General features: G+C 48.3%; 1 protein-coding gene across 2 annotated transcripts in view; it reads right to left on the bottom strand.

Annotated features, from left to right (window-relative positions):
* Positions 1-20018, bottom strand: part of ZCCHC14 (zinc finger CCHC-type containing 14) — a 57052-nt gene that overhangs the window by 27049 nt on the left and 9985 nt on the right. For both annotated transcript variants that reach the window (XR_004819754.1, XM_027618531.2), the window contains exon 2: positions 7875-7998. Coding sequence is in view for 1 of the 2 variants with exons in the window: in XM_027618531.2 (XP_027474332.1) it covers positions 7875-7998 (124 nt within the window). In the remaining variant the exon portion in view is untranslated. The remainder of the gene's footprint in view (positions 1-7874; positions 7999-20018) is intronic.

The raw sequence follows: 20018 nt of genomic DNA, 5'->3' as shown, positions 1-20018 counted from the left end.
CCATTGTGCCAGAGACCCTATGCCTCCCGAAGCCAAAAATATTTACTATCTGGATCTGTGCAGAAAAATGTGCGATCCTTGCTCTAAAACCAACAATTGTTCACTCACCAACATGTCCTATCAGATTCCTACTGGGCACAAGGTCAAATTCTAGGGGCTGCGAACAGGGCAGCAAACGTGACAGATGGGTCCTCACTCGCAGAGGTTACTGGCTGTTTCAGAGAAGACCCTTTACCTGCTAAACGGTTCTCTCTGAGGCCTCCCTAATTTTGTAAAGTGGCCTCAGGGTCGATATGCATCTCGGGAGATACGAGAAGCCATTCGGTTTGAAGTATTTTAAGCTTAAAATAGCACCTTACAGGAAGGAATTACTTAAAAAAAAAAGTTTCCTTTCTGGCAAAACAAAGAACACACATTTCGAGGTTGCATACCTCCCTATTTTCACTCAGTGAAACCACTCGCTGTTCCTGTCTGGCCTCCTCCATCAGACTGTCAGCAAATAAACAGCTTTTATGTTTTCCCAATAGGCATTTTTTAAAAACTGACCCACAATGACATCACTCTAACCTAGATCTTCCCCCTTTTTAAACAATAGAACATACGAAGTCAATGAACACAGAAAAATATAGTCAGCATTTTCCCTGGCCACAGGACAGCAAAGCGCACCTAAATGTCCCAGGACTGAATAATATTAGGATTTATGAAAAAAAGTCAAGAGAGAAAATCCCAACTGGACTGAAGGCGGAAGTGACTCATCTTTGGACAGGAGAATGTGGAAAACAGATGAACGCTGTTCCAGCTGTCTGCAAGGAACAGAGGCACCTGGAACTCTGTGGCTGCATCCTGGGAGGCCTGTCCAGGACGGCGATCGGAGCGAGCGGCGCCACTACACCACCCACGGGCAGCATGTGCGGGCACCAGGCACCGCAGGGGAGCTCTGCTATTTCACCGACAGTGGACTTGTCCCTGTGGAGACATCTGCAGTGGGTGTGGGGGCAATAGTGGCTGATGCGGGGTGGGGGCTAGGGGTCTTCCATTACGCTTCAAAGATGGTCAAACATGTTCTCAATTTTGGAGCTCACGTTAAAGACCATGATTTCAAGAACAAAAACATGAAAAGAGCTTGTAATATTAACTAAAAAATTACAAATTGTATGTGTAACATGGCTATAGCTGTTTAAAATGTAAAAGAAAGATGAAAAATAAGTTATCAAAGCTGACAAGGATCACTGGGTTTGGTGGTGGAATTATGAGTATTTATCCCAAACTTCCATAATGTAGTTTCATGATTTTAAAGGGTATTCATTCCCATATGTACACAAACATCTGTTTACGATCCACTTCTCTCCTGGTAGATATAGTGAGATCCCTGTTCCTCACACTGCCCTGGTCAGTCCTACAGATGGTCATCTAACTGGCATGTACAAGTCTCAACGGTTTTCTGAAGAGTGCAAGCAATCATGGCTAGGTCTGAGGAGCTAGAAATCAATCCATCATGTAGGGATGAGATTCGCATCACCCACGACTCCCAGACAGAAAGGCCACAGAGGCACACTTGGAAGGTGGACCAGGCAGGAGGGCTCCTATGTGGGGAGAAACGGGCTGGGGTCTGGACTGGCATATGCAGGCACATCTGTCGAGGACTGACGGGGTCCAGGCAAAGGTACCCGAGTCTAGGCCAGCTGGCTCGCTCATGCTGAACTGAGAAAGCAAAGTGGGATGTGCGTTCTCCTTTTAAGATGGTTTGTTTTAACTTTCCTTCTTTTCTCATTCAAGATGCACAGGAGGAATCTGCCTCCAGTCCTACAAGTCAGACCACATGGCCTTCAATAAAACATCTAATTGCACTGAACTACCACTTCTATCATTGAATCGATACCTAATTTCAAAAACCAGTACGCTAATGTAACTGGAAAATGTGGGAGGGAATTTGTGTGGGAGAGAAATACAAAGGCACTGCTCAAGCAGTCCAGGGAGGGGTTCCAAACATCCTGAAGCAGGACTGGGCATCTGAATGGGGGCAGGGGTGACAAAAAGTCACAGACGGTTTAGGGCTGAGCCAGACCCAAAGGCCTCTCAGCCGGCAGCGACAAGCCCAGGACCAGGAACACATTCTCGCCATTGCAGCCCTGGGAGTTCCCAGTTCAAACGGCCATGTTCTAAGGGTCACCCTCACTGCCAAGCATCTTCAAGTGATTTACGAGAGCTGACTGTCACATCACACGTAGATCTCAGACACCTATAGGTAATAGCTTTAATGTGTTCCAAGAATGAGTCACTCTTCTGAAACTTCCCTTTGTACCCTAAACTCTTCTGGAAAAAACTGAGTAGTTGGTACTTTTCTTCCATAGATCCTTTACTTGATTTCCATGTATCTTTGGTCAGTTTAATTTCTATGTGCCCCACATAGGAAACCACTTCAAAACTTACCAAAACTACACTACAAGCTTTCAAAGTCAGAAGTGTATCATTTATGACTGTGAGGAAAGATGCATGATCATCCACCCCCTCTACCCCTCACAAACACCTCCTTCTCCCGAGTCCTATACAGAATAACTCAATGTCCTCCTACTTAAAATAAAGAAACTGAACCAGAATAACATTTGAAATGCTTCCTGCTTAAGAGCGCCTGGGTGGCTCAGTCAGTTAAGCGTCTGCCTTCGGCTCAGGTCATGATCTCAGGGTCCTGGGATGGAGCCCCGCATCGGGCTCCTTGCTCTCGGGGAGCCTGCTTCTCCCTCTGCCTATGGCTTCCGCTCCCCCTGCTTGTGCGCACTCTCTCTCTCTAATAAATAAATAAAATCTTTAAAAAAAAAAAAGATGCTTCCTGCTTAAATTTTTATTACTGAAATCTAGTTTTCATCTAAAAATTGAAAAACTATATTCTTAAAGGTCTCAGCTGGATAATAATATTCCTCATGTATCGACAGACCTTCTCCCTTCCGTGTGGTTGTCCGTGTTAGTGAGGATCATTTTTAGAAGCCGTTTTTCAGCTATTGTTAAAATCTGAGCATTCACTACTTCACTGATTAACCTGAGCCTCCTCTCTGACATCTTTCTGGGACATATCATGTTATATATAAGAATTCCCTTATTTGTTTTTCTTTGATTTTTTTAATCATCTAGCTACCTTGCATTAATTTAATTTGTTAATTCTCTAGAAATATAAATAGAAACAAGAGTAGTACATGGCACGATCTAGAAAATATAAAGCTGATAAAAGGTACTTCTCAAGTAGCAAAAGTAGCAAATGAAAACATATATATTCTATTTGAATGGTTAGTGATATGGCACTTGAATCTAAGGGTCCAAGGGTTTTTCACTTATTTAAATATTAAGGCAAACATTTTATTCAGCATTAGTATGTTCCAGGCATAGCACTAACCATAAGTGACACAAAAATTACAAAGTTCACAGCAGTGACATGAGAGGTGGGCTTCAAAGGGAAGAGCCCATCTGAGCAGAGGGACGTGGTGATCAAGGCCCAGGCAGGACAGGGCAGGGCGTCTGAGGAAGTGTGCTCACGGCTAGAGCCAGCAACCCAGAGGAGTGACAGGAGACCAGAGTGGGCATACGAGGACAAGATGAGGCCGACCCACAAACCCCACACACCCCACGAACCCCACAGCAGGCCTCCTCCAGGCAGGTCAAGGTAAGCCTGTAGGCTCTGCTGTCAGACCAGTTCCGTTAGAAATGTGACACTTTCCAGCTCAGTGACCCTGGGTAGTTACTGAGTCCCTGAACAAAAGGAAGACTGGCCCCTACTTCACAGGCCTGTGACATCAATGAGGTGCACACACACACACTGAGGGGGCACCTAGTGCAAGCCCCGTGACAAGCTTCCTAAGTAGGGGCACTGTGGTCCAGCTGCAGGGCGGGTCCCTGCTTGGGGATGGACCAGACAGGAGAACCCACAGGTGGCAGAGGGGCTGGAGGCCTGAACCAGGATGGCGGCCACAGTGATGGCCCCGCAGAGCCACACCCGCCAGGGCTGTGAGGCTGAGCCCGCTCGTGGGGGGCAGGGAGCTGGGGTGGGCCTGAAGGTGTGGCTCCAAACGCCGGAAGGTCGGCACCCATCGCGTATACTGGAAACCCCTTTTAGGGGCGGCAATGGGAGTGATGGGTCCATCCCGGGCACACAGCAGAGGCGCCAGCAGGCCACCTCAATGGAAATATCCACAGCAATTCGGGGTTCCCGGCAGGGGTCTCAGCTGAGCACTCAGATCTCAAAGTCATCAACAGGTGAACAGAAGACAAACGGAGCGTGAGTGGACACCAGAGAGGAGGCCAGACAGCACCAGCATCTCAGGGGCAGACAGAAGGGGGGTTTCACAGGGAACGAGCAGACAGAGAGGCAAAAGGAGAACCAGGACGTGTGTTACCAGGAGACCAACGGAGTACGTCACCCCAACGCCTCCGGATGTAGGATGGTCCACGGTTTAAAAACGGAAAGAAACAAGAAAGGACAGAGTGGTGGTGGTGGGCGGGGTGGATCAGATATGCCAAGCGAAGATAAGAGCTGACCTGTCGTGACCTCTCATGACAGCTTGAGAGAGGAGGGTGCTGAAGTCAGGGTGCCAGGGCTCACGGGTCACAGGGAACCACCTGCTCTTCCCAGAGCTGGGCTGTGGGTGCACAGCACGCGTGCACGGGGCGGACACAACCACAGCAGACAGGACAGGCTGGGGGTGGGGGGGCTACTGCAGCGGACCTCTGTAGAAGGTGTCATGGCTGGCTGCGGGACAGCCCCTCCTCTGCGGCCTGTACCCGCTTCCAAGGTGTAAATACTTCCACCACGGCCGATTCTCTGCCATCAACAGGACATCAAGAGGCCAAAAACCTTCCTGCACTTTGAACAGTGGACCCCCGTGGGCCGGCACGCCGGGCTTCAGTTCACCACTGGGCACGCTGCACGGTTCTCATGCTCTGCATCCAGTGGTTGGCTATGAATTCAAGGCAAGGCCTGAAAAGTGACAGATGTGTGCTGTGATCCCTGTAGCTTCCCTCGACGGGGACTCAAACAGAGCTGAGCCCTGCTGTCTGAAAGAAGCCCTGTGGGACGGTCAGCTTGACTATGTGTCCAGGTCACTCTTTCTTTAGGGGATGAGAAACCATCACTCAGACAACTCTGTTCTGTGCTTCAAATGAGACTCGTTGGCTGAGGAAGGTTGCAAACAACCAGTTTCAACAAATAATAATAATGCACAAAAACATAGCAAAAAAGTCAACAGAACAACTTACTCTGAAATGCACCAAAAAATGCAATGTCTTCATGGATGGAGAGATAGATAAGGGAAGAAGCAGGTAAAATAAAATGAAATTATGGAATCTGGATGGTAGGCGTTCACTGTAAAATTCTCTGAACTTTATTGTATGTTTCAAAGTCTTAATAAAATGTTGAAAGAGCCAACAGACAAATTAAAATGATACAAACACCTCAATTCCAAACGCACCTTCGATCCCCAGTGCGGCACGAGCAAGGCAGCCTGCTACCGGGTCTTCCAGAAGCCGGGTTTTACGGTCATGCTTCTTATCAGAACTCCTACTCTAATCTTCTGTGTCACCAACAGGACAAGACTTTTGGAGCTTGACTTTGACATTACCCTGTGTCATAAAGCTGCCGCACAACAAACACAAAAACCACAGTGGTACACGACAAAAAGCATTTATTCAAGAAAAAAAAAAAAATCCCAGTTTTAACTTCTAATATGATAAATATCTATAGGTATAACCTACATAAACAAAAGTTCTTTAGAATCCGTAAGTTTTAAGAATGCAAAGCAGTCTGGAGACCAGGTTTTAGGACTGCAGCTAAGCAGTCTGTGGTATCATTAAGCTTGCGGAGACTCCCAGTCTCACACGAGGACAATTCTAAAAACTAACTCCTCCAACCCAGAAAACCAAGTTATAGAACTCTCACCGAGCACATCACTACAAGTAATTTCAACCTCACTCTGCATGTCACAGATGCTTCCCTACGCATCAGTACGGCAAGCCGGAACACGTGGGCTCTGAGCTCTCTCCAGGCGAGTCCGGCAGTGTCACGTGGCGGTCCTGAGGAGTGCACAGCCCATACCTGCCACTGAAGCCAGACGCCAGGAACGGCTGCCCCCGTCCCTCTACTCCCATACTTGAAAATCCTCACAAGAAAGAGCACAGGGAAATACGACCACCACCTTGAACGCCATCTGACGAGAGCAGTCAGTTTCTGGCTGTCCTCCGTGTTATCGCCTGAACTTTTATACAAAACAAATGGAAGTCTGACCTCTTTTATCGCTGAGGACTTCCAAGGAAGCAGAGAAAAATCAAGATACAAGTAGAATACAGAAAAGACAGCGAGAAAACTCTATAGTAATAACACTTGCAGTGACTTTAGGCTTTGCCAAGAGCAACCGCCCAGGCCCAGCAGAGCATCACGAGAAGCGTGACGAAGAAAACCAACTTCGCTTGCTTGCCAAATTCTGGGCAGAAGAAACTGCTTACTTAGAACCACTGAATGGAGAACACAGTGGACGACTGACAACACCTGGCTCACTATGCTTCGTGTGCTGCACCTGATACCAACCAAAGCCGGCTCCCCTGGGACTCTCAGCACCACCACACACGGACAAGGGACGGAGAGAGAACAGTCACGTATCTTGCAATTATATTTAAAAGATAGGAATGAGGATCTTGATAATTATGTCTCAAGGAAAAAGCACTATGGGGAAGAAAAGAGGAGGCCGCCCCCCCACACGAGGAGGGTGCAGGGCAGAGGCCCCTGCTGGACAGTCGAGGGACAAAGGACACAACACCTCACTGGAAGGCACTTCTCCCAGGGTGACACGTCTAAGGAAAAAGGACAAGGGCAGTGTCAGGGTAGAAAAGTCCCTATGCCTGAGTGACAACTATTCACCCAGGGAGGTGAAGCCCTGCTGCATCTTCTCAACAACGGCCCCATCTAGGAGCGGACCTACGAGGATTCACAGTTTTAGTACCAGTACGCGTTTATGCACATGAACACAGGGCAGCAGTTAGAATTTGGCTACTTCCAGCCTATGACCTAAGTCAGGGACAGCTGGCTCTGTGATTCTCAGAATGGGGCTTTATTTTAAAAACGAAGTATTTATGAAGCATCCGTGAGGTACACTGTGCCTGAGACATGAACAAAAGGGGAACAGAGGCCAGTGAAGGAGGAGGTGGGTGGCCTTGAGTGCCCTGGGCCGCTTGGTCACAGGGCCAAGTTGGGCCCGTCCTGGCCCTCACGAGTCCCACATGTCACCTGCACTCGCCTCCTGGGAAGTCCCCACACCGCCACTCAGACTACAACTGTATGGTTAAGTGAGACACTCTGACTGTCCAGCTGAGCCAAGAACCAAGAAGACTCAACTTCATCGGAGACGTACCCTCTGCCATCTCCAGAGCGGTGCTGTCCAATATGGTGGCCCCTATCCACGCGGACCTATCGCAGTTCCAATGCAAAGGAAATAAAAATAAAATTTCAGGTCCTTGGTTGCATGAGGCTCATTTCAAGTGCTCAGAAGGTACATGTGGCTGATGGCACCTGAGTTAGTGCAGAGAGAGAACATTCCATTATCTCTGCAGAAAGTTCTACAGGATAGTCCTTCTCTAGAATTTAGGACTTATTTGGTATGGGGCAGGGAGGAGAGTGCAACAACTTTCATTTTTTCCCTTAATAAACATCAGTATTTAAGACTTTTACAGCCAAGATATGTTCATATATTACTTGTACAATTTAGAAAAATAGCATACCATACAAAAGACCACAGCTGATGAAAGATCTCAAAGTAATTAACCACAGAGCATCACGAAGATCTGCTTTCCACACCCTGGTGCACCTCTTTCCCTTGGAGCCCTCCCACAGATGGACTCACCTTTGGAGTGTTTCCCCACAGTCCTCTTGGGTAGCAACTCCTCCGTGGAATGTGCCGATGTATGTAGTGCGTTCTCCAAACTATTACTCACGCTGCTGACGGGGGCCTCAGTTCTTGGAGTCACCTGGGAGGACAAAAAAAAAATCATCTTATTTTCTTCCATCTGGTCCATGTGGAATGATTTTCACTGTTACCTTAAAGCCACTGATATTTATTGTAGTTTCAATTTTCATGTAAAAATTTTATATAAAACACTACTTATACAATACCGTAACAATGAGCACTTCCTGCACCCATTTCCTCCTCACCGCTGAAACTTAAAACCAGCCAGGTTAAGTGTGCATGCACGTGGGAGCTCGGCTGTGCCGCTGCTTCGTGCGCCTGCACGGGCTCAGCCGAGCTTCCGCGAGCTACATACCCCCCTCTGCGGTAAAACTTTGTATTTTGTTTGTTCAAATCATAGAGTTCCCTATAAAATTAATTACACAGCTGGACCTGACGCTGTCCTATAAATCTTGAAGAAGTCACAAATGCTCTAAAAAGAACAGTCAAGAAGAGACTACAACTGGATCTACATGGGGTACACAGGCTAACGTTACCCTACAATCTCACTTCTAGGAATTCGTCACACAAAGTTACACGTGAGAAAAGGGGGGGGGGATGGCGCTCACAGCAGCAGCTTCTGTAAGAGTGCAAAGCGGACAGCCTCCGAAACAGCTGAGCATACAGCCCCGACCAGACCAAGGTCGGCGGGTGCCCGGCCCCTGCGACAGCAGCCCTTCAGAACCCCACCAAGTTCACGCGGGCTTCCCGTCCTCCTGCTCTCTGCCTGCCGCCAGCGTGTCTGTGCAAACACACGGCCAGAGGCGGGAAGGAGAGCCGGGAGGAGACGGCACATGGTGAGCCGCAGTGACATCGCAGAAGAGAGGAGAGCCCCCGGGGCCCCTGCGGTGGGGGCAAGCACTTTCATTTTTCCCCCTTATCAAGGACCAGTACCTAAAAAGTTTACAGCCAAAATTTATTGAGTACTTGTAGGCTTGAGAAGAATGAAAGTGACCGATGATTTGACTTCCTCAGAGTCACAATTTAATATATAGCAAAATTTCAAAGGAGAGTCAAGATTTTAAAGTTTATCAAGACACGTGTGAGTTTTAAAGGGTGAGAAACACTATGCTACACATACAAAGAAGGGGCAAGGTTGTGACCACTGGTCTCCATCCTGATGTGGAGTCGACCAGACGCACGCCTGGCTGGCCCTTGGTTTTCATTAGTCAGCGTCACTTGCTGGAAGGCAGGGGGCGGGGCCCATCGGAGGAGCCTGGGAGCCCAGAGCAGGCAGAGGGCCAGCAGGAGAGGCCAGAGATGCCCCCACGCCTGCAGCACGGCGACAGCCACTATGTTCCGGACAGACTGCACACGCCGGGTACCCAGCAAGCCCTCTCCCCTCCCACCCACGCACGTCAAAGCCACTGCAGGGAGGCCTCCGCATATGCCCCCAGCACAGTGTAGCAGAATGTGGAAGTTCACAGAGCCCAAGGAAATAAATCCTAGCCACCAAGACTCCTCTAAAAAGTCAGTTTTTTGGATAACACTACCAAGATATTATCAAGACAGTTAAAATTTAAATTACTTATATTCGTCATTTAACAAAAATGGATTATTTCCCTCAGACTCAGCCAAGTGTCATCCAATGATCAGAGTATTCCAGGAACGAACTTCTTTCCTATTAAATAAGATAACAGAACCAACACTTACAAGTAATTAATGAAAGGGCAAGACTTTTAGTTCCAAACAGTAAATATCACTTTGGGAAACAACTTAGGAGATTAACATTTTTAACTCTTGTAATAAACCTAACCACAGCAGATGCCATCGGCTCTGGCCTGGCTCACACGAGCCTCCATGTCCTCCGGGCTCCCTTGGGAAGTATGTCTAAGTCCTCAACTGCAAAAGGGTGAGGCTGAGTTGTCCGGACAACCAACCACAGAAGTGCCAACCTTGCTAGTGATGAACCCGCACACGCAGATGTGCACACCCATGCCCACCCGAAAGCCCCCTAAACAGAAAACCAGCCTCCGGACTCTTGCCTCTGGAAGGGTCGAAGCAGGGGCAGGGAGAGAACACAGCCCAGCCAGGATGCTTGCCTCGAGCACAGCCTGGTAGGTACAGACAACTGCACTGGATGGGTGGTTCTCAACCTCGAGGCGTGGGGAACTCCCGAGGCCCGGCAAGAACGTGTGTCTCCCACCCCCACCCAATCAGAATTTCTGGAGTGGGGCCTGGACACTGGTCATGGTGTTCTTTTGTCCTGTGCACTGGGCCCCTCAGCCAGAGTGCAAAGCACAGGAGGCCTGTTGTCTGGTCAGCCCCTGTGAGGACCAGGTGTCACCCGGGGGGACAGGAAGCTCCTTCCATGGGCTGACAGGATGGGTAAGGGTGTAGGTCCATGCACCACCGTTCCCAGGAGAAGGGGAAAGCCTAAGAGTCACACTACGGAAGCACATGCCATGCCGACAACACAAACATGGAAAAGAAAACTCTTTAAAATTATAATCAGCAGAAAAGAAATACTTGTTTGCCTCACTGTGTTTTACCAGAGTGTCTCTTCCTAGTTTTCCAAATGCTCACTTTTTCCAACCAAGCCTTTATCTTGACTTTGCTCCTTTGTTTACATTGAAAGCTCTCTTCCCCTGCATTTCCCAGAAATGCTGTGTTTGGGGTTATTTTTGGTTAAGTTAATTTGCCCCATGTGACCTCCGCAGTTCAACTCAGATGCTCTCTGACTCACGCTCACAAGCGGCGCTCCAGTCATGAGCCTGATGGACACGCGAATAAAAGACTTGATCAGTTCCAAATGTCGCCTCCTGCTATGGCTGGAAGGGCAACAAGAAGATGCTCTCCAACAACCAGCCCGACTCAGCCGCTTCCATGAAGTTCCAAGTCTTCTGTCCTGTGAGCACCTCGCTTTCTCACTCAATGGACACTTCCTGTGACCCGGGACCAGCTGATCACCGTCCCACCTCCAGACAGCCTCTGCCACGACCTACAGGGGACCTGTCACCTCTCACTTCTCCCCTCCACTCAACCCACTGTGGCCACCGGGGTGCGCCTGGCAGCCAGGATCTGCCTGGAGGGCCCCCCAGACCCCATACGCATCTGCACGGACCCCTCACAGATGTCACGTCTACGCTTGTGTGACCTTCTTAGGCCCCCTCAAAGCTCAATAAAGTAGGGACTTTTTGTCTGTTTTGTTCGCTGCTGTACCCTCTGGACTTCGAACAGCACCTTATATGACACAGGCACCTAATGGGTGTCTGAAAAATCTGACCATTTCACCAAGTTTTAGTGAAATCAGGATTAACTGGACAAAAACAGCACCCCTACTTCAAAGTAAAATGTCTGTGTTCTCAGTGACACACTACACAACCAGCACAATATTTCACCGGATCTAACACAGGATTGACCGAGCCGTGAGCATGAATGAAATCGGACTCTGGAGCACGTTCCTAGGCATGAGGCACATGCTCCAGTCTGGGGTGCCTCCAGGAAAGTGATGTGGTCCGACAGGGGCTGCACACGCGGGGAGACAGTGCCAGCCTGGGATGCAAGCAGCTGATGCCCCAGCTCTGAGCGCTAGCCCTCTCACTGGCATGACTTGGTCTCCCAACTTCCACGTGCACAAGGCTTCCACAGTTTCTAAAGTGCAGGTTCTGACTGAGAAGGTCAGGAGGGGCCTGAGACTCTGCATTCCTCTCAGGCGCTGCAAGACTGTTTCAAGATGAAGCAGCTCACCGTGGTCAGAACGTCCAAAGGCCAAACCACCTCTCCTCAGGTGGGATGTGAAACGGAACCCCAGCTCTGCACAGAAAATGAGGTCAGACGAACTCCGAGGCCCCTTCCAAGGGTAAGGGACAAAGATGCCAAAGCGTAGCACATCAGCCTGGAGATGCGAGGTGGGCCAGCAGCGAGGCTCCTGCCCGTCCGTCCGCTCCCTCAAATAGATGCTTTCCTCAAAGGTTCCCTCAGTGCTGGCCTCTGACCAGAGAGACCAGAAGAACACAGGCTGCCTGAGGCTTTGTGTGGAAAACTCACTTTAATACTCAGGGACCAGAACCACAACTGTTAGAAGAGAGGTTTCATTTTTGAAAATCGATTTCATTAAAGATCTTTCAAAGTCATTGGATGGGACAGAGGCAGGCAGAGTGCAAGGCATGCAGCAAGCGTGCAAACGTTCAACATCTGAGCGATGGCAGGGAGTTTTTAAGAAAAATCTGGCAAAGCAATAGTGAATATGCTGGAAAACCAAAGTCTCAGTATCCCAGTTGTGCTGTAATATAAACAAATCTTCAGTAATCAAGGTTAAGAAACTGAAGGTGCTGCAGCAGGCAACAGGAGAGCCCCGTGTATTTATTCCCAAGGTGATGGTTCTCAATGGTGAGGCCCCCCGAAGAATCTCTTAGGGGAACTCCTACAAAAAGACGATGGCCAGCCTTTCCCCTACCATGAAGTTAGTTCCAGATTCTACCCTCAGATACACCCAGACACATTCAACATGGCATCTCTCCTGCAGTGAGGTTTCTCCCCTGCAGTGATGCACACAGTAACAATGAAGTGCTGTTCCTGAGGGCTGTAAATAAGACGACGGCTGTGCGCAGGGCTGGGAACGAGATGGCGAGCTAGGCTGTGCCACCAAGAGGCAGTTAAGACAGCAGTTCAGCTTGGGCACCTGGGTGGCTCAGTTGGTTGGGCAACTGCCTTTGGCTCAGGTCATGATCCTGGAGTCCTGGGATCGAGTCCCACATCAGGCTCCCTGCTCAGCGGGGGTCTGCTTCTCCCTCTGACCCTCTTCCCTCTAGTGCTCTCTGTCTCTCATTCTCTCTCTCAAATAAATAAATAAAATCTTAAAAAAAAAAAAAAAAAGACAGCAGTTCAGCTTAAAACTGCTGTGCACGGAATGCCCGAGATGTGAACATATGGGAAGAGGCCATGGAGAATAAAAAACGAGAGCGACTAGAATTATGAGCACACTTTATACCTTTCTTATCATGGATGCAATCTGCTTGTAACCACGCCAACCTACTCAACCCTTGTAACTCTCTCCAGTTGGAACAGCAGGAGATTCCCCCCAAGGTCACCCGACCAGTAGGGGGCAGTCCTGCAGCTATCAAGCTTCTCGAGTTGGTCGGTGTGGGTCAAATCCAGGGAGAGCAGAGCCCCTTACAGAGGCCACAGCACTTGTTCCAGCAGCCCCTGCTGGCTGTGACGGGCAGCCAGGATCCACGTCGCTCAGGTCCAGTCTCCCCCAGTGCAAAGTGGGGATAACGGTGCCCACTTCATATAAAAAATGCACTTAAAGTAAGAGTGCTGGGCAGTCAATATTCAACAGAACGTCAGCTGCTCTTGTTCCTTTGGCCACCAGTCTGGCTGGGACATGGGAGAGGCAGAAGTGCCCCGGGGGACACCGGCTCCGTGAGGACACCTGGAAGAGACACACACCTCTGATGTCCTGGCAGAGAACCGCTTCCACGAGGCTGATTCGTCCTGAGCGCACATCAACTCAACGGTCTGTGGCCACGCCCACCTGGGAAGAGCTCCACACGCCACCACTCTCCGTGGCCCCTCACCGGAAGCTGGGGGCTACCTTCTCTCAACAGACAAGCCACTGAAACACGGACTCCACCAAGACCAGTGATCACCTATTCTAAAAACAGCACGGAGCAGCTAGAAAGATCATTTATCATTTGAAGTACAGTTCGACAAAACATTCTTAAGAGTCAATGTTCCTACCGTTACAATGGGAGCAATCTCAGCCCCAAAGAGCAAGTGCAAAATGGGTCAACTGTCTTCACAAAAACTAGGCGTATGTAGCAATCTTTTATTATGCCAATACAGGAGCTCTGGATCTACTAATCTGTCTGGGAATAATCTATCCTAAGAACACAATCAGTGATACAGTCATAGGTTTGTGTACAAGGAGGTTCAACTTAGCTTTAAAACAGCAAAATATATACGTATCTGCAAATGACAGAAACACCCAGTAAGACTAATAATAATCTAAACATGTAAATAAATTCACACCCATATGATTAAATATTATGCAGCCTTTAAAAGATAATTTTAAAAAACAAAAGGCTTGGGGATGCTCACACTCAGATCCTGGGGATGAAGCGGAACATGTCACCAGTGCATGCACACAGGCACTGAAGACAGAAGAAAACACCACAATACTAATAACGTTTAGTATCTTTGGGTGATTTTCTAAAAGTATTTTTCTATTTTCCAATTCTTCTGCAAGGAACGGTTACTATTAGAACCAGAAACAAAAGTTAGAAGCTACTAAGTCTCAGCATTAAGTAACTTCCTACAAGACAGGAACACAACACAGGAAAACAGAAGCAGCTTCTAAAACCAAATGGCACCAGGCACCTGGGTGGCTCAGTTGTTAAGCAGCTGCCTTCGGCTCAGGTCATGATCCCAGGGTCCTGGGATCGAGCCCCGCGTCGGGCTCCCTGCTCAGCGGGAAGCCTGCTTCTCCCTCTGCCTCTGCCTGCCGCTCTGCCTACTTGTGCTCTCTATCTCTGTTAAATAAATAAATAAAAATCTTTAAAATTAAAAAAATAAAATAAAACCGATGGTTCACTCTGAGGTGCTGAATGGCCCAGACAGGTGGGGCAGATGCTGCCGGGGGACCGGACGTGGGGGGCAGACCCGGCAACAACTAAGGCAACTCCAAGGGGCAGGGTACGGACTCTGTGGTGCAGGGACCGCTCGGGTGAGGCCAAACTGGGGGAGCCGGCCCAGCAAGGAGGGGCCTCTCAGGCCCAGAAACGGAAAGTGTGGAACCCTGAGGCAGGAGGCCTTCCTGCCTGAAGCTTATGAATATCAAGGGGCAGCGGGGGCCGGGGCCCTCAAGCACAGACACGAGTTCCGGAGTGTCGACAAACAGACTCATTTATTTTCAGTTTGTTTTCCAAGCAACCCACCTCCATACAGGAAAGAGTATCATCTGTTAAACACTTTTAACTCAGTGGGAAAAAAAATACATAAAATCAAAAAGAAAAGTGATTTGTAAGCATTTCACTAAAATAGTAATTACGTGTCTCTCAAAACCAGAAAAGGAAAATAGATAGTTTAGTAGTGAAAGCTATTTGCTGACTTAGGCCAAGTGAAAGCCAATGCTAACCAGAAACCGTTCTCCACGAAAAAACATTCCTTTTAAAATTTCTTACCCTAGAGCTGTAGTCATTAAAAAAGAGAAAGATTACTGCTCAAAATCTCGGCAAAAGGTACCAAGTACTTTGCTAGATGAGTTCCAGCAAAACGACTACAAAACCAAGTCCTTCCACCAGCAGCCTTCAGAGCAGAGCAGCCTCTCCCAGGAGTTCCCAGGCCTCAGTGTGCACACCCGTGCACACTCACGTGCACACCGAGAAGCTCTTACAAATTCAGACTGCAGGGCAGCCCCAACAGACCAATTAAACTAGAACCTGGGGGGCGGGGTCAGTTACAAACAGCTCTGCGAGTGCCCAGGATCCCTGCCCAGAGACTTGCAGGGCAGACTCAGCATGCATTCAAAGTCAAGGGCCCTAGGTGGCTAAAGATGACACTTCCAGCTACGCAAACCTACAGAAAGGGGTTCAAGTAGCACCCTAATCCACTTCCTTGGCTTGTGCAGGATTAGAGCAGCTAGTACCCAGAAAGTGGCTCTTGTGGAGCCAGTCACATAGCAGGTGCTCCACAAACAGCCACCATGGCCCAGGTCAGAGGAGGAGGAGGTGTGGAAGGAAGGCTCTTCCCTCGGAACAGCCACACAACCAGCATCTCAGACGGTCACTTTAAACACAGTGCCAACAGGCTTGGTGTGTTCTCCAGAGAACAGACGCAAATTTCAGGTGAGGAGAGGGGAGTAAAAGAAACCAATGGTTGCTAGAGGAAGGTACAACGTTAGCAGGAAGGAGCGACAACTGACAAGAATTTAAAAAGGCACAGCCATATGGGAACAACCCAATCTTAATAAACTCGAGGACAACACTGCATGTGAATGTAGAACAATGCATCCAGGAAGCTCTTTCCTTTCCCTTCCAGAAATGCTTACATCATGTGACCAGTGTGCTATGGAAAATGGTGAAGAGTAGCCAGAGCTTCGGGTGCAGGGCCGCAGCCCCTCCCCCACGGCACGGAGCCCGCTAAGGCAGGGCCTCAATCTGCACGCGCCACCTTCAAGACTTCTGACGTTAAGGGCATATGCACCCAGCACTGTTATGCCTATTTTGGTCACAAGTAGTTTAAATATTGGGGATTTCTTTGAGAAACTGGCTCAGTGTCTAATACTAATAAATAAACTCTGCTATAATGACCATTTTGGTTCCCAATATAATATGCAACTACTGAGATGAACCATTCAGAGCTGTTAGCACATTAAGATGGTTGTTTTATGACCCCCGTGAGATACTGGCCATGACAGGAGTTCAGTCACAGAGCATTTAGACATCCAGGATGGGAAAGGACAAGCACTAAAACAAGCTAGAAATGACCAGGAAGCATCTGGATGAGAACAAGAGCATATCAAAGGTGCACCAAGTGTCAGTAAAACATGCCCTTGGGTTTTATTTCGACAGAAGCCACAAGTTGCACTTAATGAGTCTTGACTGGACACCTATTAGGAGCAAGGCAAAGCCGCTCAGAGAGTCAGAGACCAGGCCCCTATGGTTAGCCATGAAGGGAAGGTCAGGCCAGAAAGGGCTCAACTGGACTGAACAGAAAAGACACTGAGGTCAAGAAATTCAAGACTGACCTCCCACAGCAGATACAACCAGACCCTGCATCCAACAGGGAAACAGTATTTGCTCACAGGAGCCCCACAATAGCAGGGAGACCAGAGCCCACACCGCCCTTCCACACTTCCCCACCAGCTCACTTCCAGCTCCCCAGCACCTACCTACTCAGGACCAGAACGCCTAATAATCACCCCACTGACATTCTCCAACAACACTCTGATTTCAAGGCACCAGGCCAGCTCGTTTCTCCTCCACACTGAGCCTCATTCTTTGTAAGGACAAATGTCACAGTTACTATAAAACCCTCCTTCACAGCTACACTTGCTTAGAGAGAATTAATCCTTCCTACAACACATGGCCCGTATTTTACAACATGTGGATTATAAAAAGCAGGTGGTTCTACTTTCAATAATGGCTGAGTACTGGGGCGCCTGGGTGGCTCAGATCGTTAAGAGTCTGCCTTCAGCTCAGGTCATGATCTCAGGGTCCTGGGATTGAGTCCCACATCGGGCTCCTTGCTTAGCAAGGAGCCTGCTTCTCCCTCTGCCTGCCACTCCCCCTGCTTGTACTCTCCCTCTCTCTCTCTCTGGCAAATAAATAAATAAAATCTTTAAAAAAAAAAATAATGGCTGACCAACCTTCCTACAGATAACCGTAAGCTCTGGACAAAGTATTAAAAGAACAAGAAACTGAACATGACCAAAAGCAGGCAGAAACTAAAGGAAGCTCTACACTCGGAAAAAGAGATTTGTACTGGGTGGGTTTGATGTGCTGCAGGCACATCAGAAAAAGTAGCAGTTGAAGCTCAGCTTGAATTCCACAGTCCTGCTGATTTGAGGAGCCCAAGATCAGAATTCTGGTAAAATATAATGGCAGCAAAGTGAGGGAGAAGTCCCTGACAGAATAGTGCCTTAGAAGGGAAAACACGCCTAGGGGCGCCCAGGTGGCTCAGTCGGTGAAGCGTCTGCCTTCGGCTCAGGTCACGGTCCCGGGGTCCTGGGATGGAGCCCCATGTCAGGCTCCCCACGGAGAGCCTGCTTCTCCCTCTCCCTTTGCCCCTCCCTCTACCTGTGCGTCCACGTGCGCTCTTGCTCTCTGTCAAATAAATCAAATCTTAAAAAAAAAAAAGATGGGGAACATGTCTAATTCTGCATATAAATTCTGCCTGCACCTCTGGGTGAGCCCCTGAAATAGGCACACGTGGGGCAGGACCCAAGAAGCCAGGCTAACACCAAACCACCGGAGACTGCGAATGCCACTCAACAGAGGAAGAGCATTCCAGAGTTTGAGTCAGGCCAAGTTTACTGCCTGCTCAAACAAACTAAGCCACCACCTGATACTCTGCAGGAGGACCAAACAAAATCCAGGGTTTCTACAGTGTCTCATTCACAAAATCCAAGAAGCAATCTATAATTACTAGACACGTAAAGAAACAAGAACGTGACCATACAAAGAGAAACGGGGCCGAGCACAAGACGAGTCATATGCTGGAATCAGAGGCAAGCAGCATGAAGTGGCTGTTAAAACAAAGCTCAACAAAAGAAAAGCAAACATTTGTGATGTAAGAACCAAAGGAACATCTCAAGAGAGAAATGGAAACTCTTAAAATATGAAAATTCAAGAAGCAATCAAGATGTCCCACAGTAGGGGAATACATAAATGAACACATGGATATGTGTGTCCATCCACACAAAGGAATATTATTCAGCAATAAAAAAGGAGCTGTCAAGTCATGAAAAGGCATGGAGGAAAATGAAATGCGTACCTGAAAAGTCTACATCCAGTGTGACCCCACCTGGATGACACTCTGAAAAAGGCAGAACTATGGAGATGGTGAAAGGTCAGGGGCTAAAGGGGGGTGGTGAAAAGGCAGAGAGCCCAGAGGACTTTAAGACAGTGAAAATACGCTGGGAGGTACCACGGTGGTAGACACCCGTCATTATACATTTGTCCGAACCCATAACCTGTACAACACCAAGAGTGAACCCTGACGTAAACCACAGACTTTGGATGATTATGACATTCAATTTGTCTGTGAACTTAGAGCTGCTCTAAAAAAAATAAATAAACCCTTAGAGTCATAAAAAAGAATTCAAATAGAAATTCTAAAATGAAACAAATGCTATTTCTGAACTAAAAAATCCACTGGATGAGCTTAACAGCAGTTTGGAATTAATAGAAGACCTGCAAAATTTCAAGACAGATCAACTGAAAGTGTCCAGTCCCAAAAAAAAAGAGAGAAGAAAAAAACTGGGTAAGAAAAGAAAAAGCATCTGGGACCTGTGGAATGATATCAGAAGCCTTAACATCCCCACAGGGGAGTCCCAAAAGGAAGGAAATGAGACAGGAAAAACTATGGAAAATTATGAGTGAAAATTTCTCAGATTTAGTAAAAGACATAAACTTACAGATCCAATAAGTTCAGAGAAGAGCAAACAAGACAGATTCAAGCAAACAGCACTGGGCGCTTCACAGCCAGGCAGCCCCACACCAATGGCGAGGGCGCACGCCGGGGCGGCGGGAGGAGCCAGCGTGGGCCAGCGGCCACCGGAGGGCCACGGCCTCCCCTCCCTTCCATGCAGAGGGAAGGCTGTCAACAAAGACTCCTACGTCCAGGTTAATGCCCTGTCACAACACAGGTAGAAGTCAAACATTCTTGGATGAAAGAAAACTAAGGGAATTTCTAACCCACAGACCCAGACTCCAAAAAATGCTTAAGGAAAGTTTTCCTGACTAAAGGGACATAGTAACGAACTGGCTCTTCAGTGAGGAATGGAAAGCACTGAGAATAACAAATATGTGGGTAAATAAGACCATATTTTCTTCTTAATTTTTAAAAATACATTCGTATTAAAGCAAAAGGTACTCTGGTATCACTGGGGTGTCCAGCACACGTAGAAATAATAGGTATGGTGACCACAGCATGAAGGACAGAGAGGATAAATGGCCGCAGTACAAGTGCAAGAGTCTTAACACTTCACGCCAAGCCGGGCAGCACTCACCCCATCCAGGTGGGCTGAGGCGGGCTGTGGAAAGTTAATCTGGGTTCGTGATCCCTAGACAAACCAGGGAAAAGAATGCAACGTGGCACGCCGAGAGCCAAGGGCTAAAATGATTCCACTTGAATGAAGTTCTAGGACACTAATCAATACTGGAAAAAAAAAAAAACAAACATAAAGGTGGGAGGAAGGGGGAGGCCTGAACTGACCAGGAAAAAGCAGTGACAGGAACGTTCTAGATCTCCACAGGGGCTCGGTTACAGAGCATCACACATTTACCGAAACTCAAAAGACTGAAAGCCACCTGAAACGATACACATAAACGTGCGCACTTTTTGAAGCGCACATATGTGAGGGGCTACGGGAAT

The sequence above is a fragment of the Zalophus californianus genome, chromosome 17, assembly GCF_009762305.2.
Source record: "Zalophus californianus isolate mZalCal1 chromosome 17, mZalCal1.pri.v2, whole genome shotgun sequence".
In the NCBI taxonomy this organism is placed as follows: domain Eukaryota; kingdom Metazoa; phylum Chordata; class Mammalia; order Carnivora; family Otariidae; genus Zalophus; species Zalophus californianus.
Note: the sequence above shows the minus strand (reverse complement) of the source record. Positions and strands in the feature narration are given on the sequence as shown.